Here is a 24517-nt window from a genome sequence, read left to right on the forward strand (position 1 = left end):
GTAGTATGCCAACACTGATGCAAACACCCCTCACTTCACGCACATACAGTACTGTACATCAATAAGGCACAAATACGTGCTGCCCACATTACCCTAAGCAATGTCTGAATGTGAGTATCAAGGGGAAGAGTCATCCTTGTGTTCCATTCAACAGGCACCAAGACATCCCAAAACACATCAAAGTCATGTTACCTTTGATTAATCCCACAAAATCAGTGGTCCATTAAGAAAGTGACTGTGAAAGTGTAAGAAATATGGAGAGCGACATGATGTTGATTATCACTTCAGATGAGAGTGAAAAGCTGAAACACAGATATGCATGATGTAACCCAGTGATCAATTAATGGTAGCCTGAGGCTTTGATCCATGAAAAAAGTGGCAGGCACACTTGTGAATAAAAGCAGCATCTCCTTTCAGCTGATATTTTTAAAATCGACATAAAGCCAGAAAGGGTGTACCACTGTTAGTTCGGGCAAAAAGACACACACACAGAAACCTACACAAAAGCACACTTACATCAATCACCCAAAACATTAAAAACACTGACAGATGATATGTATAACTCGTTACATCGGTATCTGTCAAGGGATAGGATATAGTAGGCAGCAAATGAACAGTCAATTCTCAAAGTTCATTGGTTGGAAATAGGAAACATGGGCAAGTTTAAGGAACTTTGAGCAACTTTGACAAGGGCCAAATTGTGATGGCTAGATGACTGGATCAAAGCATCTCCAAGACAGCTAGTGTAGTATGCAGTGATTAGTACCTAGAAAATGTGGTCCATAGAAGCACAACCAGTGAACTAGTGACAGTATCACGAGTGCCCAATGCTCACTGATACAGTATGTGTGGGAAGCAAAGGCTGACCGTTGTGTATGGCTTTCTGGGTTAGAGTGCCCATGTTGACACCTGTTTACTGACTAGAAGAAGGTTGTCTGGTCTGATGAATCATGCTTTCTATTAGATCATGTGGACAGCAAGTACATTTGCTTTGATGGGATTGGGATAATGATGCCATTAATCAGCATAGTGTATTAATACAAGTGTATTTCATAGAATGCTATTGGGTTACCAGGTGGAGGCAAAACTTTAAATAATTTTTAATTTTAAACAAGACAGATGCATTCCTATCCATGATTTATTCTAAATGAATTAAAGTATGAATGAATTAACAAATTAATGAATAAAGAGAATATAGATTTGACTAAGCAGCAAACCCTTGTTTGTCCATGTGCAAATGTGTACATTCTTGTTGATTGGGCACATCTTGCAGAATATTTGCATATGATAAATGTATACTTTTGTAGATTTTTTGGTGCTGGATTAAGCAATAATCTACACACTATCTGGTGAGCAAAAGAAAATTTTAAAAGCTAAAAAACATATCTGTGATGACTAATGTAACATCAGTGAGAGGAAACTTTTAAAATAAAAGTAATTTTCTCCATATTTTTTAAAGGAAAGTTTATTTTTGTTATCATACAGTACACAAATGTATATTTAGGTAGCTTATCCAACAGAAAACGTTTTCATTTGCCTGTTTAATTCTGACCAAATGTATATATTTAGATCTATGTTTATATAGATATTTCTGGTCAGATGGTGCTCATTAAGTCAAAGCAGAAAGGCTCTAATGTAGTTCTTAATGTGTTAATTTATTAGTCTACACAATACATGGCAGAATTAAGACCTTACCAATATTGGAGGAAATTTCCTGTGGTGATGCCACAGTGCCTGAGGAGTCTTTTGTTTTTTTATGATATGTCACGCCTACTTCGATCAAAAGGTGCAGGCTACGTATTTGGTAGTACCCATGTAGAAAAGGCCACAGCAGGGGCAGGGCTTTTTCTTACAGAGCCCCACAGTTATGGAACAGCCTTCCAATTAGTGTACGGGACTCAGTCCATGCTAAAAACACATTTGTTTACTCTAGCTTTTTAAGAATAGCTTTTCTTAGGTAAAGGAGCAGATCTGGAGGATTCAAGGGATGAACTGGGATGTGTGGATGCTGTTGGTTTACCACCCTCGCAAGTCACTCAGGTATGATCCTTTACCTACCAGGAAGCCCTCATGTCTGTGTCACCTTCTGGCTCTAGCCTATTAGTTATGCTGTCATAGGTAGTCTTGCCAGAGTACCTTTCTGCACTTTACACATAATGTACAGCGTCCATCACCTGATTACAATCAAACCTAAAATTTTCTCCTCTATCTCTGTCTCTCTCTCTGTCAAGCAACATATGCCACTCCCGATCTCCCAGTTCTCCGGATTCCTAGTCTGATCTTCATTTTGATGATCACACGATGACTCATGGGATTGTTGTGGATGGATCAGCATGGAGACTGCCATGCCTTAAACCAATGTTGCCTCAGTCATTTGTATGATCTGGTCTTTATCAGCAATCATTTGAAGACATTGACAGGAAGAAATTAGTGTTGGGTCTTAGAGTTTATGCTGACCCATTACTTCCTCAGTAGCTCTCGGTTGCAGTTGCACTATTATAAACGGTTGCATAAAGGACATTATTTACATTTACATTATTTACTGTCCAGTGTCACCCAAATGAGGTTGGGTTGCCTTCAGAGTCTGGTTCCTCTCAAGGTTTCTTCCTCATATCATCTCAGGGAGTTTTTCCTTTGAAGTCACCTTCATTAGGGATAGGGTTTGGTATATAGTACTTTTAAATTATAAGTTAATATTTTTAAAATTTTAAATGTATGCATTGTATTATGTAAAATGTATTATTTTTAATCTTATTTTTTCCTCTTCTTATTTTTATGTATATTTATTTCTTTTCTTTTTTTCACTCTTCTGTTTCTGTAAAGCTGCTTTGAGACAAGGTGAATTGTTAAAAGCGCTATACAAATAAATTGAAATTGAAATATGAAGGCGACAGGAAGTGTAAGAGATGGGGAGTGCAATTAACCCACAGACTTAAGTTCAGTTTTTCTTTCTTACCTCTGTTGGAGATGTTTTTTCATCTGGATCAGAAGCACTGTGGCTGTGTGCATCTTCTCTTGTTCCAGAGCCTCTCTGTAGCAACACTGTGTTTACCTTCTCCTTAGTCAAATAATGTCCGTTCTCACTGGGTTGCTCTTCCACACTCTTCTTTACATCCACAAAAGCCTCTTTTGCTTTCAGAGTAATTATTGTCACTTGCTGTGTTTCGCTCTCTTGTAGGTTTCTTATTGTTTTCATGTGTGGCACTATTTCAACTGAATTAACTTTTTCTACTTTTCTTTCATTCTCACTTTCTGTCTCCACTTGTCTGACTTGCCAGCTCCTTTCGACTTGTCTTTCTCTCTCTATTTTTTGTTGTGTTCCCAAATCTTGTTCTTTTTCCATTTGTCTTTCTACTTCATCATTTCCTTCTATATTCTGGTCACTTTCTCTATGTCCCTGCCTCAGCACATCACTTTCCTGACATTCTCTGCTAATCTGGCTTTGTAACCATCTTTCACTCAGTCTCTCCATTTTTGTTTTCTTCCTGTCCATTTCCATTTTGCCATCATTCGCTTTCTGTGACTCATTCTTTATCTCTCTTTGTCTTTCTCTATCATTTTCTTTCATCCTCTCTCCATCGCATTGTATATCAATGACTTTACGGATTGGCTCGTCATCTGAAGAGGTCAGTTCCTCCTTACTGATTTGATAGACCATTTCAGAGAGTTTTGACCTCAGTCTATGGTCCAAAATGTCATTTTCAGATTGGGTATACATCAGTGAACTGGGGAGCATGGGGTTAAAGGCAGTAGAGGTCACATGGTTGAGTGGGGTCACAGTGTCTGGTAATTGATTGGTGGGAGGTGGAAGAGATGATGGTGTCTCCTGCCTATCCTGTCCTTTCATCATCATGGTGTTGAGCAGTAGAGTGCTGTTCTCCTAGATATACACAGGGAGCAAATTAATTACAGCCAGAGGATGAATTAATTACCAAAATTCTAACTTTCATATAACTTAATGCATTATAGTACTTAGAACAAGAAAAAAAACATACAAAAAAAACAATAAAGATTCACTTATAAGGCACATTTCATTTGGCCAAGATAATGTAGCATTATGCAGTATGCTCTCATAAAGAGAGAAGTGATTCTCATGGAGAAAAGGTTTGCATAAGACTGCATTAAAGTCATGCATTTTAATATCATTCTGCACTACTGTTTGGCTCTTCTGACGCATAAAGCACATGAGCCTCACAATAACGTTGGTGTCGAACTTGAGCCTCTGCCTCCACCTAGTGGTGTAAAAAAGTCAGAATAACCACCTGAATTTGCATCCATGGTTTGTGCCTTTGAGGATATTTACCATCAATATTCAATAATTAATATTATTTTTCTCACTATTAGATACCTCAAATAATGTGAGACAACATTTTCTTGTGCTAAGAAAATAACAGAAAATATTTTTTGCTCAAATCTCATATACCGGTAGGCTACATGAAATAAAGTGAAACAATGTCAATTCTCTCACCCCTGTGTACAGGACATTGTGCACACAGCTCTGCTCAGATGACTCGCATTTGTTTCGCTTCTTACACCGCAACCTTCGGATCTGCTTGGCTTGATACTCCCCATCACTGCTGTCTCCAACCAGCTGAGGGTTAAAATTCACATCCAGGGCACCAAACCTTGGTGAGTGTGACAATCCTACAGCAGGTTTATTGTGCTCGTAGGGAATGTAGGGAATACAGGGTTCTGGTGAAGCTTTGTTTTTCTGAGTGACATTGTATACAGGGATGTGTGTTTGAGTAGGGGGAACTAATAAATTCTCAGAGTCTGAAATTAGGGTTTCTGTGTTAGTGAAGTGACCAGAGGAGGGCGAGGATATTGGTGAATAGTGCTCAGTGTAGCGCTGTGAGCCTAATGATTGTGTTTCTTCTGAGAGACGCTGGCGGAACTGCAGCAGAGCAAGCCCCCAGCTATCACATTCTTCTCCATCCTCTGAATCTGACCCCATCTCATCATATGCTGAAACAACACCAGATTCCTTCTCTAGCACACTGAACACCAAGCTCTTCCGTTTGGTTAGCAGGCTTGGCCGGGAATGCTGGGAAGTCTGTAAGGCAATCCAGTTCCCATCCGGAGACTGTAGCACAGAGGAAGCACCTACAAGAGGAGAAATATCAGGCAAGGGCAAAATGTTTGCATTCTGTTAAGGTGTTTTTTTTTTTTTTTAAATACCCCTTTCCTTACTGAAATAGTGATGATAATACATATACATAAATGACTGTAATAATGGAGTTAATATTAGGCACTCATTGTTAAGACATGAGAAGACACATTTATGCTACTGTATGTTTGAAATGTACCATGATTTTAAAAAATGGTAACTGAATATTTATGAGTATTAAACATTAAAATATTGTTTTAAGTGATTAAAGTCTTATTTTTCTCCATTTTCTGTCAGAATGCCATTACAATAAGTTGTGGACTTTATATAGTGAAATATTTGACCATTTCTCAAATCCATATTAATTTATACAAATGTCCTGTAATTTAGTAAAAAGTGTGTGTGTGTGCATTTTAGAGAGAGAGAGAGAGAGAGAGAGAGAGAGAGAGAGAGAGAGAGAGAGAGAGAGAGAGAGAGAGAGAACTCACTAGTGTTGTCCAGACGGTCCACATTTTTCCACCCCAATATGGATGCTCGTGACTCTCTCCGCAAGGATGAGTAAATCTCAAGATTAGGCTCTGGCTCTGCAGCTTCAGACACTTTATCTGCTTCAGGGCTTTTGTCTAGTGATTCCTCACTAGTCAGAGATAATGCTGATAGAGACCTCTAAATAGACAAAGATACAAAGGAATTCACCATTAACCAGTGCTGCAGTATGGCCTACAGATGGCCCATGTGAGTATATGACCTCACCAAGAGATACCTCACTTAGAGTATAGAGAGAACAAAAGAGGACTAAGTACTAATACTTGTGGGAAGTCATCAGAGAGAGTACATTGAGCAAATGTGGCTCCCTGTATTCAACTTTATATAACGTAAACACTTTGAGCCCTTTCTAAAGCACACCTGTACACTTACTCAGTCATGGAATTCTAATCAGCCAATCATGTGGCAGAAGACAGTGGTGGCCCTTTGGTTACTGTAGTGGGTTACTGATTATAAGGTTTGGGGATCAAGCTCCAGCACTGCCAAGCTGCCACTATTGGGCTCTTGAGCAAAGGCCTTAATTCCTACTCTGCCAGGCCCAGCTTCCTAACAAAATGAGATATGTGAAGAAAAGTGCTGTAATGTATATGAGACAAAATATTGACTGGTTCTTCTTTTTCCAATGCAAAAATCTTGCAGATAAGGGCTGGCAGCTTTGGGTAATGTTGAAGCAGCTTCCCCAAAGAATGGGGGAAAATGAAATCTCAGTGATTCAGACAACTAAATGGTTGTTTATGCCATATGAGCTGAATCAAGTGTTTCTATAACTGCTGATTTCCTAGGATTTTCATAACCATCCTCTACTTGGAGGAAGTTTACTTAGAATGGCATAAAAAAAACAAAAAAATACCTACAGTGAGCTACAGATCCACAGATGGAAATACCTTGTTGAGGGAGGGCAATAGAGAAAGGGTAGACTGGTTTGAGAGGAAAGAAAGTCTACAGTAACTCAGATAACCATACTGCACAAGTGTGGTGAGCAGAATATCATCTCAGAATGAACAACAACAGAAGTCCATGTTCCACTTTTGTCACAGAAAGCTGAGGCAGCAGTGGACACAGGATCATCAAAACTGACAGTTTTGAAACAGCTGAAAAGACAGTTGAAGACTAGAAAATAGATGAATCTCATCTGCTATGGCACACAGATGGAATGTTAAGAAACTTCTGCCAACAGCAAATTTGGATAGAGACAACCTGCTTTGTGTTAACAGTCCATGCTGATGAAAGTGGTATAATAGTGCATGGAATGTTTTCTTAGCAAACATGGGGCTCAAAAAAACTAGTAAATTATCACTTAAATGCAATGGCATATTTAATTATTAATGCTGACTATGTGCATTTTCATGATGGGCAATATTTTCATTCTCTCTATCCGTACAAAAGGAATGAAAACAAAATTTTCTCCACATTGGTGGGTGTCAAAAATATTTTTTGTATGTAATGGAAACCTAAATGCAGGAAAAAAATGCTTCCAAACAGATCCCTATATTTGCGGACTTGTACTAAGCCACTGTCTAAATCCTGAAGAGTGATCCTGATATGTCTTACCCAAGAAGGTTTGTGACAGGCCTGTGTGATAGTACTGGGCAGGGAAGTGGTCCGTGTGCTTGATGCTGAGGTAGGAGAGGGCTGGTCACTGTTGTGAGTCGGAGACCAAACAAGGTCATACTCTGTCTGCATCTCTGAGCGCTGCTTCCCCCTGTTAATAATCTACATAGAAAGAGAGAAAGTGAAAGAATTACGGTTACCTTTGCAGCATACATTAATTAGATAATTATTATTCAAGAATAAATGCACACTCACTTTTTGGACAATTGTTGTTGCAAGTTCCTCTACAAGCTCCTCTCTATGATCACGCAGATATCTAGCTTCATTCTGCTTCTCCTAAACAGTGGAAAAAGGGTGATTGAATGCATGAATGAATTCATAGAATAATGAAATAGTGATATGCAATGTATATAATAAAGAGGGATGTGACAAAATTGATGGGCTGGTGGGTGGATTGATGCTGGCCAGGTGGATGAATATTGAAGATGATCTTTTGATCAATTGGTGGATGAAAATCTAAATATTAATGTGTGAATGTATGAATATGTGGAAGAATGCATGGACAGATATCTGGATGTTTGGATGGATGGGATGAACATATCCATAAGAGGAATGTGCAAAAAAGAATGAAGAGCCAAACCAGACTGTCCCTGTAGCCCTCTGCTTTAGTGATTGCTTCTTCTATGGCCTCTTCAGCAACACGTAGGGCAACAGTGAGAGTCTCTGCAATGCTGTGACCTGCGCACACACACACACACACACACACACACACACACACACACACACACACACACACACACACACACTGCATGAATTCAATACAAATTTTAAATAAGTGAAATAAGATGTGGCACAACTGGGTTGGCCATTGATTCTACAAAATCATATATCTTGTATTTTAGGTAGTAGAAATAGAGATGTTCATTATGAAAATGCACTTAAAAGGAATTATGTATGCATTATTTTTTCAGGGCACAAAGGCACCAAGTATTAGTATTGTGTTCCCAATAAAGACCTCAGTGAATATTATATGTAATATACACACACACATATCATATACTGTATACTGTATATTTTTTCAGAACATAATAAAATGTAATAATAATAATAACAATAATAATACCCATAGTTTGAACTGTTTTCATATATACAGTTGTGCTCAAAGGTTTGCATACCCTGAAAGAAATTGTTAAACATTGCTATTTATTTAGAAAATATGACTGATAATACAAAAGATATTTTTTCCTATATAAGGATAGTGGTCACATAAAGTCATTAATTATCACATAGTTTATTGACTCCTTTTTAAAACATAATGATAACTACAACAAATGTTTACACATCTTTGAATGTTTGGCAACATCATAAACAAACAGGCTGACACACAAAGGTTCAAATAGATATTATAGACTCACTTATATTATGTTTTAACACTTGTGATTTAGTGTAATTGTAATTAGTGAGCATAAATAGACAGTGAGTATCTCAGCTCATGAGGTGATGCACTGACTTGCCTGGAAACTGCACCATGGTAAAGACAAAAGAACTGTTAATTACCTGCGTAATAACATAGTTGTACTTTATAAAGCAGGAAAAGAATCTAAAAAGATATCTCAACACTTGCCAGTCAGTACTGTTCAAACTCTGATAATGAGGTGAAAAAATAAGAGGCTCTGTTTATACTAAGCCACGGTCAGGTTGACCCAAAAACATTTCACCCACTACTGCCAGAAGAATTGTTTGGGATGCAAAGAAAAACCCACAAACAACTTAGAGCAAAATACAGGCTGCTCTGGAAAGAAGTGTTGTTTCAATGAGCACAATAAGGAGGTACTTAAATAAGCTGCTTCACAGCTCATTTGAAAGGCCAAAATGTAACTTTATAGTCACAACCATAAACATTATGTTTGGAAAGGTGTCAACAAGTCCTACAGTGAAAAGTACACCATCCTCACCGTAAAGCATGGTGGTGGATCTTTTATGTTTTGGGGCTGTGTGATGGCAAAATGAATGCAGCATTCTACAGCACAAAAGCTGCACATGGGATGCACTTGTATGTTCCAACATCGCAATTATCCAACGCACAAGGCAAGGTTGACCCTCCAATAGCTACATTAGAAAAAGGCCATAACAGTCTTCTGACCTCAAAATCTGTCAGCACTCTTCCCACACTTCCTGGTTTGCTACACTACAGGTCAGCGACCATCTTGGTTCCTCACGTCCAGGGCAACAGCCATTTTAGATATCAGGCACTATACAGAATAAGAACGCTGCTTTCTCATGGTTCCTTGCCAGATGGTCTCCTCAGTTTGCCCTGTGCACCTGTGATCTCATCCCACCTTGTTCCTCTTCTGCCCTGCCTGATTTGACTCTGTTTGTTTTTGGTTTCTGTTTTTGCCTGCCATGCATTACCCTGACTGTGTACCGGATTATTGGACTATTTTTCACTCTGTGTTTGCCTGCCCTCTATTCCTTGCCTGCCTGTGTACCGAATTACAGACTGGTCTTTACGCTGAGTGTTTGCCTGCCTTGCCTGATTTATTTATCAAGCTCATTAGACTTTTATTATTTACTTCTTCATCCTACATTTGAGTCCTCCCTTCTGGCCCACCCTGACAATACCATCTGGCCAGTTATGGACTCAGCAGACACACCTGACCTGCCGACCCTCCTCGGGAACCTGGCTCAGACCACTGCGGCCCATGAGCAAATAATTGATCTTACGAAGGCCACCAATAAACTACTCCGCCAGCTTAGCGCTCTTCCCAGTACCCTGACTGTATCATTCAGTTACTTTGGGGAGATCTCAAACGTGCAGTTTGTGCATGACAACCAAAAAAATTTGCCAAGAAGAATGGGCAGCTATACTACTTGAGCGAATTAAGGACTACATGCACTATTATTACAATAGACTGCATGCCATCATTGATGCTAAAGGGGGCAATACACAATATTAACAACAAAAGGTATGCAAAATTTTAAACAGGAATTTTTTCCCTTATTTTCTTTTTTTATTATGTTTTGTTTGATTGTGCCATTCTGTTATACAGTACCTTTACATATTAATCTGAGTTCTATAAAAAATACAATTAGTTTTGCTTTCTCACTCATTTTTTCTTGGTACAGAAATGGTATGCATCTTGTAAATTCTCCCAAGGTATGAAAACTTTTGTGCACAACTGTTTTCCAAAATATCTTGGATTGTCCACATGACGATGGAAACTTTATTTGAAATGAGCAAGCTAGCACAGTATGACAAACATATGTGGAAAGTTATAATTGGACATTAATTTAAACATATAATTCAGCATATTGTTTGGAATTTGCAAATATAGATTTCATATTCTCTGGAAGAACTATCGTTCAGTTTGCTACCACACATTACACAAAAACATAAACTTTAGATCTTACTTTCACTTTGCTTAGAGAATGCTGAGTCACTGCCACACGCGCTGCCATCAATATCATTGCTGCCTTCAGGGGCACTCACGTCTGAATAAATATGGACAGAGACAAAAGGAGAAAGTGTAAATATATTAAGAATATCAGTGTAAGCTTTGTTTTTGTGTAGTTAAAAACTCCTAATGTGGTTGTGCATGCTTACTGCACTGCTTCACAGTGCACCCTCTTAACAGAAACACAATACAGCAAGGCATGCAAAAATAATTTCCTATATACTGCAACCCTGTTTTGAGGATTTTCAACTCCAACAGAAAGATAAATATAAAATACTCTTTGCATATAGACTTATTTTATTGTAAACTAAACAAAACAAATGCTGATTTATGTACAAATGATAAGATATTTATCAAAATCAACAGGTCCCAGACTCTAATATTGTATGAGGAGAAGAATCAGGTAATGGATATTGCAATGTCATACAGCTGGGTATTTTTAACACTAAAATATTGACATGAACTCTATAAGTGAATTCTAATATTGTTATAATCTAATCAATATTATTACATATTTGGCACTGCTTTATGCTTTTGGCACACTATTGTTATTTAAGGAGTAGATAAATTGGTTTGGATATCACAGCATCATGTCAAACCACATCTCTTTAGGCATCACAGAGCAGAGTAAGACACTTAAAGGATGTGCCCACAACTGCATACATGATAGTGGTAGAAATTTTCACATGCTAATCATTTTTGCTGTGTAGCAATGCACAGCTCAAGTTACATCATCAAGCTCGCCATTGACACAACTGTGGTGGGTCTCATTAGCAAGAACATTGAGAGGAGGTGCTAACTGCCTGGAGAAGTGCCAACAACCTGTCTCTGAATGTTGATAAATCTAATGAGATGGTTGTTGACCAGGAGTGCTCAGAGCAACCACTCTCTGCTGAACATCAAATGATCCTCCGTAGAGGTCTTCAAGAGCACCAAGTTCCTTAGAGTTCATCTTGTGGAGAACTTCACCTGGTCACCCAACTCCAGCCCCATCTCCAAAAAAGATCAGCAGCATCTCTACTTCCTAAAAAGGCTGAGGAAAGCACATCTTCCTGCCCCAGTCCTTCCCATGTTTTACAGAGGGAACATTTTGAGCATTCTGAGCAGCTGAATCACTGTCTGTTTTGGGAATTGCACCATCTTGGATTGTACGACCCTGCAGTTAGGACAGCTGAGAAAATCATTGGAGTCTCTCTTCCCTCTATCACAGACATTTACACCACACACTGCATCCGAAAAGCAAACAGCATTGTGGATGACACCACTGACCCCTCACACCCCTCCCTCTCCTGCTGTCTTGTCTTGTAGTTTTTTGTATTGTTTGTTTGCACTGTCTTTTGTCTTGCACTGTTTGCACTAGGTTTACGTGACGGTTGCACAGATGCAATTTATGTGCCTAGGACATCTTACTTTAAGTCATTAACTCTGTGTTATTCTATGTAGCTCTGTTCTTGTTCTATGTAGCACCATGGTCCTGGAGAAATGTTGTCTCATTTCAGTAAGTACTGCATCAGCTATATATGGTTGAAATGACAATAAAAGCTTCTTGTCTCTTTAATTTACTTCAGAAGCACTCTGTGTATATTTGTGTCTATTGTTTTTCCTGTCTGTCTAGACTGCAGAAAAAAAAAATATATATATCCAGAAGTGGAACAAGGGATGGGTGATCCCATTTTTCTTAACCTCTCTCCGTTTTCCCCGCTTCGGCTTTGGGAGCTTGCTTTGAGAATTTCTTCTGTCATAGACGAGGAATTACAGTAATTGTCTTCATTGAGCTTGATGTGGGCAATGGTGAGTGGTATGCCACTGAAATGTTTCCTGAGAGAAAATAATCAGTGGCATTCCTGTTGTTGAAGGCAGTTCCACGTGCTGTTGCTAAAATTCCAGCCACTCGGCCAGTGTCCCACGTCTGTTGAAGCATCATGGTTTCATGAATCCCTTTCTATCATCCTCTTAACTGACTCTAACAACACTTTGCACTTTCTCCCAAACTAAATGAAGATATAATGATGTCTGCATCGGACTCTGAGGAGCTCAATGTAAGCAACAAGGAGCATGCAGTAGTCTAACTGCCACCACTTTCTTTGGTGCTCATAAAGCTCCTGGAGGTGATTACATTGCTCTTGCTAAGCTTATTTTAGATTGGCCTGACAAATTGTTAGTGGTGTCCTGAACTTGACATTGCACTACCAGCGTCTCCTTTTTTCCCCCAGACCTCCGTGGTCCTGGAGGGGCTTCTCTAAGGCCACTTTGAGCCACTTTTTCAAGCCTCTGAGATGTTTCTGATCCTGAAAATGGTTATGCTACTATCTGGTTGTCCAGTCTTTATGCAGGCCTTCTGCTCTCTGCCCCACAAGTCTGCAGAGCAGGAGAGACTGCACCTTCTCTGCCCAGTTTGGGTTCTAAGCACTTACACCATTCCTCTAGCATGTGGTGTAAGTCCTCTCCCTTTTTGTCTGCTTTGGCAGCAGCAACAAAATTAATCCTGTCTCCAAGCAGCGCCTTGTGCTGGGTAGCGGTAGCTATCTCCTATGAGGTGTGCTTTGTGCCATCGCCTCTAAAGAATAAGGCTCACTCCACTAGGTGTCTTCCATTAGGGGTGTTCCCCTCCAGGATACTTGTGCTATACTAGGTTGGTCCTCTCTGCACACCATGCAGACCCCACTCCTGGTTCCTGGGTCTTACAGGACTAATAGTGCTCTGCTCCCGGTTTGTTTATGCCCTTTCACGACCTCCAGGACAGATACTTCCCAGCATTATCCATGATGCAGCATCTTGTTACCTTTTCAGAGAATAGGTATGTATAGGAATAGACATACATAACCTGGTGTAGTCCTGATGTTGTAGTCCTGAGTAAACGGAGACTTGGGTAAAGTACATTGGGAGAAGTGATCTTGTGTCTTGGACGTGAGTGCCCTCACTGTGCATTGCAAGAAAGATTTTCTCTTGCTTTTTTCTAGTATATTTAAATCAAACCACCCAGACTTGACATGCATTGTAACCCTGGCAACTTTATACTGGCTGAATGAGTAAAATGGCATGCATTAGCAAACCTTTTCCCTCATTTCAAGAACATAAACTAATATTGAGTTGTTACACTGCCACTGGGAGTTGCTGAACAGTGAATGTAACAATACATTCTCAAAGGTTGTTTTTCATGTAGGAGCTCATGATGTATGTGTTTGTCAGTCAGAGGTTACTAAGAATAATATTGTAGCGGTGTGTAAATTAGTGAAGTTGTTGTCCATTACTGTAATATGCTCTGGCCCCCCACCCCCATTCTGACACTGCAATGTAGGTTACAGCAGGTTATGGGTGCTAAACTGCTGGATGTTCCGGTGTCAGTCCAAAAACAATGCGAGTCATAGATAATTGGAGCAATTTTGAGGGCAAAGTTGGCCTGTTAGGGCTTGATGGGGTACATCCAATTCATTTCTAGCAGCATAGAAAATAGAACAGGTCTAGTTAATCAGTGATATTCTGGATTCAAGGCCAGGTATCTAACAAGCAGGCTGTACTGACTGTCTGCTAGCTGCAATGAGTCATTGTTCAGTGTTCACAAAATAGAGACTGTCTGTTCCCTAAGCAAAACAAACATGTAGAAACACTCATGTTTTAGAAACCTGATTAACATAAAACTAAATGATACTGAATGCACAGTCAACACCTTTGATCTGAAGCTAGGACTATTAAATATTATATCTTTTCATTTCTTAAGCATTTATTGTAAATGAAAGTATTAGTGATAATTAGTTTAACATTTAACAGAATGTTTAACCAAATGAATGAATGTTTAACCAAAACAAATGTAGTGTCAATGCCCTGCGATAGGTTGGCACTCCGTCCAGGGTGTATCCTGCCTTGATGCCCGATGTCGCCTGAGATAGGCACAGGCTCCCCGTGACCCGAGTAGTTCGGATAAGCGGTAGAAAATGAGTGAGTGAGTGAGAAATGTAGTGATAAATGAAAACAGTTAAATTTATGTGTTTGTGTTGTGATGGCAGCACAAGTGACATAAGTGACATTTTCACTTAGGGGTGTACTCACTTTTGTGGCCAGTGGTTTAGACATTAATGGCTATGTGTAGAGATATTTAGAGGGGACAGCAAATTTACACTGTTATACAAGCTGTACACTCACTACTTTACATTGGAGCAAAGTGTCATTTCTTCAGTGTTGTCACATGAAAAGATCTAATAAAATATTTACAAAAATGTAATATTTCTGTGAGATACTGTACATACACATACATACAGTGCCTTGCAAAAGTATTCAGACCCCTGACCAATTCTTTCATATATCAAATTATAAATGCAACAAATATTACCAAATATTAATATGTGGGGGATGAATACTTACGCAAGAAAGATATTTAATTTATTTTTTCTAAAAATATTTTCCCAACAAAAACACAATGTCTTCCAATAACTTCCAATAACTTTCAGTATGAGAATATCATTTCAGCATACCATTTAAACTGTATTAATATGAGAGAATTGATCAGGAGTCCGAATACATTTGCATGAGATTATATGTATGTGTATGTACAGTATTTCACATATGACTCATATCTCATATGAGTACACCCCTCATATTATTTATATAAACTGCCATATTTAAGAAACTAGCAGACTCTTTTCCTTTAAGGTATCCAGAATTATAAATGGTGATTTTTTTAAAAATGTGTGTTTTAATTCTGCCTGTTTCTTTTTTACCTTATCCACATCCCTAATGAAGTTAGACACAAGTGAAACAGCCTCCTCCAGCATCTCCCTCACTCACATATACTCATCATGATACAGTTATCCACAGAAAGCACCAAAACCAAAATAAGGAAACTTATTCTTAAAAATATAACTCCCTTGTATATAACCACAACAAACACTACAGCAAAAACTATTATATGTTATAAAAAACACAAACTTCCTGGCAAAATTCATTAAATTAAAATAAATATGAATAACAATCCAGATCTTTAGGAATTTCAAAGAGGAAATTAACAATACATTTAGATATTACTTTTGAGTCCTATACTCATCACATGAGGAGCTAGCCAGAGAAGATATCAACACTTTTGAAAAGTAATATTCTGATGGATTACCTGCCAAGCTCTCTAAACAGTTCTGGGCCATCTTAATTCATTCATTCATTCATCTTCTACCGCTTATCCGAACTACATCGGGTCACGGGGAGCCTGTGCCTATCTCAGGCGTCATCGGGCATCAAGGCAGGATACACCCTGGACGGAGTGCCAACCCATCGCAGGGCAGGCCATCTTAATACGACTGTTAAATAGCTTGTTATTTAAAATTAAACTGCATATAATGGGACCAACAGAAGAAAACACCCCCACTATTTCACCTTACCTTAAATATCCCAATTTACCCTGCAGATTATTAGCAACTCATAAAGGTTTGAATACTTTTATTCCTTCACTGACCCAGATCAAACATTCCTTCATACACTTCTTCACTTGATTACTTGATTGGAATGATAACCTGCACCCACACTGGCCCTTTGCAGATAAGTTTGGACATCCGTAACATAAATACATGAAATAAGAAATCACTAGGGAGTGATACCACCTTCTAAATTTTACCATCCCCCTCTCTCTATCACACTGCTTACTGTGTTTGAACAAGATGGAGGAAAGTAGAACAGTGAGGTTACAATGGGCTGAGGTCAAGAATTTGCAGGAGTTTAAATATTTGTAGTCAACCTTCCAGTGCAACAGGAAGTGTGGAAAAGAGGTGAAGAGGCAAGTTAGAGCAAAGGAAATGTGTACAAGACAGTAGTGAGACCAGCTATGCTGTATGGGTTAGAGACTGTACCAGTGAGGAAAAGACATGAGACAGAGCAGAAATGCAGATGTTGAGGTTCATTTTAGGAGTGACGAGGATTGACAGGATTAGGAACGAGCTCATCAGAGGGACAGCTCAGGTTGGCTGTTTTGGGGACAAAGCCAGAGAGCTTAGATTGAGATGGTTTGGATATGTGCAGAGGGGGGAGAGTGGTTATATATTGGTAGAAGGATGTTGGAGTTGGAGGTAAGAGGTCAAGAAGAAGGCCAAAAAGGAGATATAGGGATGTGTTGAATGAGGACATAGTTAACTGGTGTGAGAGTAGAGGATGCCGAAAATAGAGTTAGGTGGAAACGGATGATTTGCTGTGGAGACCCCTAAAGAGAAAAGACAAAAATAGAAGATGACAACATAATTTACTGTCTGGTATCACCCAAATGAGAATGGGTTTCCTTCTGAGCTTAGTTGCTCTCACGGTTTCTTTCTCGTATAATCTCAGGTAGTTTTTTATTGCCTCCTTCACCTCTCGGCTTGCTCATTAGGGATATATATATATATATATATATATATATATATATATATATATATATATATATATATATATATAGTAACTTAATTATAAACATAAAAAACATTTTTATTCTGTTTCTATACTTCTGTAAAGCTGCTTTGAGACAATGCAAATTGTTAAAAGTGCTATACAAATAAATTGAACTGAATTGAATTCAGCTGAAGTTTGAATGATGGACAGATTCAAGTTGGAAGTGGGATTGCAAGGAACAGCTCTTAGCTGTTGTTAGAAAAGGCAGAAGTACTTTGCGATAGAAAGGTGTCTGTGAGAGTGAAAGGGAAAATCTACAAGACTGTGTTAAGACCAGCTATGTTGTATGGCTTGGAGACCATTGCACTGACAAAAAAGTCAGGAGGCAAAGCTGGGTGTGCCAGAGCTGAGGATGCTGTGATTTGCATTGAAAATTGAGATGAGGATGGACAGGATTGAAAATCAGTATATTAGAGGGTCCGTGCAGATACAGTAGGATGGTTTGGAGACAATGTGAGAGAGGTGAGATTGAGATGGTTTGGGCACTGAGGAGGGATATGGGGTATATTGGAAAGAAAAATGCTGAGGATGGAGATCCCGGGCAAGAGGAGAAGAGAAAGGCCCAGGACGAGGTTTATGGATGTGTTGAGAAAAGATAAGCAGATCGTTGGTTTGACTGAGTAAGATGCGAAATGAGATGAGAAAAGATCGAGATGGAGAACAATGATCCGCTGTAGCAACCCCTAACTGAAGCCAAAACAAAACAAAAACCAGTATAAAAATCAGCATTCATATTTTCATAACTGATAAATGAATGCTAGATATGGCAAAGCAGATCACAATCAAAATGCACTGTTGCTCTTTCTCCTAGGTGTAGCACTGGAAAAACAGCTGAGATGCATCAAAAAATACTAAAAACATGTACTCATATTTTCATATCTGGGCAAAAAAAAAATATTGATTTGTTTATGACTAACAGTATTATTTGCAAGGATGCCAGGATGACAGCAGCTGTGGGGTCATTTTAATCCCATCGGGGATTAGAACATATAATCCGCAAAGACAAAATAGACGCATTTGTGCCACACACACACAATATACACTTAATATAATTAAGCCTAATTAGAATTTTGCACACATGACAGAAAAACTTCTATCATAAAAAAGTATATAGTACTTGCACTTCAATCAATTCTATCATGAAACCACATACAGTAAAATTGGAGGTCAGTCAGGGCCATAAACATTAATCTAACCATTAGAAGACTTGTAGCCTACTAAGAAGCATCTCATTCCACTCTTCTCACTTATGGAACTAAGTTGTCAGGTGCTTCCCAGAATTGCACAAGCTGAGTTTTTCTCTGGTGTAACATACTGGCTTCGCAGAAAACTTTGTTCAGTGTAGAAAAAAAATACACACATTAACTATAACAATAGTTTAATGCACCAAATGTTAATGCAACTTTCAGTGCCAGCAGCTACAAGCCACAATAAACTCCACTAATTCAGCTGATTAATCACAACAGTGGTTGGATCTTGTTCATGTCTGGAAAAATGGCTGTCAGTGTTCATGGCACATAGAGCCTCTACCATCCAAATATTTATTTTGCTAAATCCTTTTTCAGCAGCATGACATCCAAAAAACCCCCCAAACAAACAAACAAACAAACAAACAAACAAACAAAGAGTTATTTGCACTCACTTTTTCTCTATCACATTAACCCACTGTGATTTCAACAAATGGATTTATTTTTGTCTTTTATTTTGAGTTGGTGTGGCAATAGTACTTGATAACTATGGCATTCATGCCACAGCTTTTCAAACTCACATCACATTGCAGATTTGCAATGCACTGAGCATACTGCATGCTTGCTGGACACTGGTGTATACAGTAGATCAGCAGCTTTAGACAGCAGTAATTTGTTTGAAAGATCACAGAGGTCCAGGATTTTATGGTTTATACTGTATAAGTTATAAATCTGAATCTAGAGTAAGTTACATCTCTTAATACATCTTTATCCTCAAGTCTCACATCTGTGCTATTTGAGCAAGTAGATTGGATTTCAAAGAGCTAGAGTGGTTTACTGATATATTATGAATATATACCAGCACACTTTGCCCTGGGCTGACTGTGTGATATCATTTGTTTCTCGCCTTAACTACAACCTTGTCTTTTACTTCTTTCTGTTCTGTTCTAATAAGCATGTGCAAAGCCCAGACACTTTGTAATGAACTTGTCACAACATCAGTAAACGTGTTAACCACCATGTCTGTTTCTGCTGGCATCTTTTGTTTTAACAATAGATAACACAGGATACGAGACCATTATATTGTATAAATACTCCCCGTTGGTCTCAGTAAATTGTGAAGAGGTTTGCTATTTAATCATTGTCTCTGCATTTTTCTTGGTAGTCTCTCCCCTGATATCCCTGGTATCAGCCAAGAGGTAGGCAGAAGCATAACTCAGACTTCTCCTCCAAGTGAACCAGAAAATTCTAGTAGTTTAAAAAGGAATTAAAAAATGTATAATATAAAATATTTTCACATCCAATTTCATCTTTAGTTCCATCTACTTTCAGGGTGTATCACAAATCACCAACCTTCTTCACAATCTGTGATAATCTCACTCATTAAAGATATGAAATGTTTCTGGATGTCATGGGATGTATATGTGGCATTCCACTGAATGGTGCTGAATGCATTTGCATATTATTTCTCCTTCTTTAGTGTGTACTCCATCATGTCCAAAATTTCTTTCCCTCTCATGAAGTTCACAGCATCTAAATTTCCTCACAAAGGAAGCTTGTCTAGAGCAATAAACAACACTATTTCCACTATCCCTTACACAATTTCTTTCTAGTTTCTCAGTATTGACAAGAGGGGAAATTTCTTTTATTAACTGCACTTAAATTTCTTTTTAGTTTTCCACAAGTTTGAATAGCTGGTATGAGTTAAATCTCAGTCAGAATTTGCATCTGATCCAATGTTAAATTTCGTACATGCATAGCAGAAGGCTGCATCAAGCCACATCTGTTCTTATAACAAGCACTACAGAAGGTCTTTGGTAGGTCTTTGGTCATAATTTGGTTATGGGGTCTCAACCAGTGTCCCACTAAATTTACTTTTTTCCTGTCACTGGTCCCCTCAACCTTCAAACATATTGATGGCCCAGTATTTTACCAAGCATGACCTAAGCAGTGCATACAATGTGGTGTGTATTCACCAAAAGGATGATGGAAAGGGAGCATTTAGTATCTCCAGCTGCCACAATGAGTACTGAATTTTACGACTTGGTCTAGGTCAGACTGCCACATACAAGTAAAAATAAATAAATACCAAAAAGGTGGCACGACCCAGTATCACTTGCTTGGTTTAGGTGGTGACGGCTTCAGAAGTCAGCAAGACAATAATAATAAACAAAACTCTTTGTAACTATACACAATTAATCTCTATCACAAAAGAAAAGAAAAAAATACTCATCCTTCCCTCACTTCCTATCTAACTAAAGATTTTATTGCCAATAAATGCTGTGAGCGGTAATGTGCCATAGCCGAGTTGGGCCTGGGTAAAAAAAATAAACAGCCACAAAAGACACCCAACCTAACCCAACCACCATTGACATAAAACATACTTTTGAAAGTTAAATTGAGAAGTTGATGGGTCATTCAGGTCACTGTCTGAAAAATATACAGTGCTAGAACTTCTTACGTGTATTTTGTTCATTCAAACCCTTCTTTAATGACCTTTGTGTCCTGATGTGTGTGCACCTGAACTAGTGTCTTTATATGTCACATTAGTTTCTGTGTATTAGAATAGTATAATAAATTCTCACCTGTCTTTAAAGGCGTGCCGTATTTTATGCTTACAAATTTATTGTCTTAAGCTTCTGATCTTGTAACTCTGCTCATAATAAAGTGTTTTACTATACTAGGATATTATTACCAGTGTCTATGCAGATAATATCAAATGCCAAATTAATAAACACATAGTTCATCTTAACACTAGACAAATATTGATCAGCTTTGAAAGTATTAAGTTTACTCAGTTTCCTGCTTTCAGCTGTTTGGATAGTTTCCCCTCACATATAGTGGTGAAGAATGTATAGATGTTAATCTAAATCAGTAAATTTCATTACATATGTTGTTGTAGATGTGGGCTGTTCAACATCAATAACTAATTTCCACACAGTATACATGGTGCCCTGTGTCTCTTTCAGGGTATAATCCTGCCTCATGCTTAGTGTTCCATTTTTCTGGTTATATCAGTCAGCACTAAACCTGTCCTCCAAAGCATCTCTGGAATACCTTCAGCAAGCTACGTATTAGATGAATGTCAACTTGTGTTATGTCAGCTTATTCTTAGCTTCAGATAGCATTTGACCATAAGTCAATATTGAACTAACGTTGCTGGGCCCTTCAGGGTGTCACCTTGTGAAAGCAGGCCACAAAGTATGGTGGGGTGCTGTTGTGGAAGTTTTGAATAAATAGCAGACTGGTCGGTACACGCAAGAGTACACAATTTATTTGTGCTGGTATGCAACAGGACCCAAAGCTCCTTAATAAACATAAGAGATGAGTTTCCTGACAATTTGTTGAGTTGAGTTTGAATCAAACACGATTCAACACCAAGGTGAAGAAAGGACAACACTGTCAGTATTGAGTATTACAATGTATTACAATTATTAATTATTATTAATTAGTATTACAAAGTATTACAATGTCTGATCCTGTCCTGATCAGGATAACATGACCAAGGTCTGCCTAAGCTGATTCTTAGCCTCGAGTCTCGCCACCTCATCTTCAGCTCATAGTAATCTTCTAACAAACTGATCTTCTAATATTTTACATAAACATTAATCATTCCAGGTCTTTACAGGTACATCATGTGTGTGGGATATATCAATCATGTATTTTATTCAAAATAAAGAATGCCATTTATCATATAATATCATAGTATTCAGCTGTCTGATTTTGTCAAGTTTTTCAATCTACTCTACACTATATTAAGCCTGAAAATCTTTTTTCGACAAACACTTTATTTTTGTAGAAAACACTCAAACAATCTTTATTAACTAATCTATCTAAGAAATTCCTCTTGAGGAAATTACATTACACTATGCAATGTCTGTCTTTTTGTTTCCTATAGAAGCACATAAATGAAGGACATACCTAGAAGTCTCTTGTCCAAGAGCAATTAGTACAAAGAGATCTAAAATCCAAAATACATTACTGATGTTGACAATGCTGAGTTGTCAGCCATTTTTCGATGTAATCTCCTCTTTCCCCACCCCTTGGGAGTGAGGAGTGGGAGCACTCAGCTGCTCAACCTCCTCCACTTCCTTGCCCACCACGACACTCCATAAAGGGAAAACACAGCCACCAGTGCCCAGTGAACCAGAGCGAGGGAGAAATTTGTTGTGCAGATAGCAATATACCGCTACCCAAAGTGTGTACCTGTAAGATAACCAATTCCGACGTAAAATCCAGCAAATTCTCTAGTTTGGCGTAGCACTGACAGGGACACTGATGAACATCTCCTGATAATAGCGAGCAAATCATGATAATTAGGCCTGATGCCTGATGCTTGGTGGCTCAAGCGGTTAAGACGATGGGCTGCTGGTTGGAGGATCAGGGTTTAAGCCCAAACATGGCCAAGCTGCCACAGTTGGGTCCTTGAGCAAGGCCCTAAACCCCCTCTGCTCCAGGGGTGCTGTATCATGGCTGAACCTGTGCTCTGACCCCAAACTCTAAAGTTGGGATATGCAAAGAAACATTTTCACTGTGCTGTAATGTATATGTGACAAAAATAAATGCTTCTTCTATTCTATTTTATTAATTTTTAGATTGTTCTTTAGGTTTTTGATTCTGCCTTGCTCTTTGAAATTCAGTTTGATCATTACCTGATTATTTGCTTGTCCCTCCACACTGTTTTGGCTAGTCATTTGACTCTTATCTGCACCTTACACCTTGTCTCCCAACATTAAGTCAGTTTCTCCAGCATTTTGCAATATTGTGATTACAAAAATGAAAAGAAAATCAATACAATTTGCAATGTTTGGAGGAGCTTTATATTATATTTATAGAATATTTATAGAATTATTGCACATTATCCGATATGGGTCAAGAAGCGACATATGATGTCATGACAGACAAAGCCCTTTCAATTCATGTGAGTTAAACATGAGTACAGCCATCATAGACTGTAATTACATATGCATGTTTAGTGGGAGTGAGCAAAAGAATAAAGAACAATTCTCTGTAATTCAATTCTGCAAAAAGCACAAAACCCATTTGTATAATAAAAAAATCTGCAAAATAATGAAGGGACTGTTTGCTAGATAAATAACCTATTTTTGTGGCTCTCAGCCAGGTTAATTTGTTAATTACTCTCACTCACTCACTCACTCACTCATTTTTTACCGCTTATCATTTTAACTACCTCGGGTCACGGGGAGCCTGTGCCCCCGTGATCTCAGGCATCATCGGGCATCAAGGCAGGATACACCCTGGACGGAGTGCCAACCCATCGCAGGGCACACACACACTCTCATTCACTCACGCAATCACACACTACGGACAATTTTCCAGAGATGCCAATCAACCTACCATGCATGTCTTTGGACCGGGGGAGGAAACCGGAGTACCCGGAGGAAACCCCCGAGGCACGGGGAGAACATGCTAACTCCACACACACAAGGCGGAGGCGGAAATCGAACCCCCAACCCTGGAGGTGTGAGGCGAACGTGCTAACCACTAAGCCACCGTGCCCCCCAGTTTTTTAATTAAATAAAATTTATTATTATGAAATAATAAAGTTTGGTTTTAATTGAAGATGTTTCCTTATACTGGTGTACACATTAATAGTGTGCACGTGCGCGCGCGTGTATGTGTGTGTGTAGACAAAGCCTACCTGTCAACTCTAACAGTGCACCTCTCTCAATAATGTGCTTCTTGTAGAGGTTGTTAAGGACTTTAGCACTGCCAAACCTCTTAAAGCGACTCTTGACGTTGTTATAATACCACTCCAAAGACTGGGCCCTCAGAAGCCTGTAAATACACACATAACAATGGAGGAACTGAAATCATTATACCATTAACATGTGTCTGTGGTATAAAGTAAACAGGAATCCACTTGATATCTTTAGGATTTACTCTAAAATTAGCATTTCACTGTCAGTTCACAAAATCATCTGGACTTTAAGTAACTCCACTAAATGAAATCGGTCACCAGATATTAAATACAGGTTTTAACATTTATTTTTCTTCTAGTGTTTTAGTGTAAGACATTACTGCATCCATATTTCCATCTTTTATTTCCAGACTGAAAGCTTACTTCATGAAATAAAATCAGTTCAATGGTCCACACATGCTTGGTTAGACTATGCAGTAGTTAAGTCACATCAAACAATGCTCAGAACTAAGCAGATATAAGGAACTAATTATGAACTGATTAACATCGTCCTTCAGCATATTGCTACTGCCCAATATCAAAATAGATATAATAAAAGAATTTTTGT

The 24517-nt window shown here is 38.5% G+C and overlaps 1 protein-coding gene across 2 annotated transcripts in view; it reads right to left on the minus strand.

The window, feature by feature from the left end:
• Positions 1 to 24517, minus strand: part of myripb (myosin VIIA and Rab interacting protein b) — a 63715-nt gene that overhangs the window by 8769 nt on the left and 30429 nt on the right. For both annotated transcript variants that reach the window (XM_060862165.1, XM_060862164.1), the window contains exons 4-11: positions 23911 to 24047; positions 10616 to 10696; positions 7845 to 7942; positions 7460 to 7540; positions 7205 to 7366; positions 5596 to 5773; positions 4469 to 5103; positions 2957 to 3880 (exon numbers count right to left, since the gene is read on the minus strand). In XM_060862165.1, the coding sequence (XP_060718148.1) occupies positions 2957 to 3880; positions 4469 to 5103; positions 5596 to 5773; positions 7205 to 7366; positions 7460 to 7540; positions 7845 to 7942; positions 10616 to 10696; positions 23911 to 24047 (2296 nt within the window). The remainder of the gene's footprint in view (positions 1 to 2956; positions 3881 to 4468; positions 5104 to 5595; positions 5774 to 7204; positions 7367 to 7459; positions 7541 to 7844; positions 7943 to 10615; positions 10697 to 23910; positions 24048 to 24517) is intronic.

The sequence above is a fragment of the Tachysurus vachellii genome, chromosome 25, assembly GCF_030014155.1.
Source record: "Tachysurus vachellii isolate PV-2020 chromosome 25, HZAU_Pvac_v1, whole genome shotgun sequence".
NCBI classification, from domain to species: domain Eukaryota; kingdom Metazoa; phylum Chordata; class Actinopteri; order Siluriformes; family Bagridae; genus Tachysurus; species Tachysurus vachellii.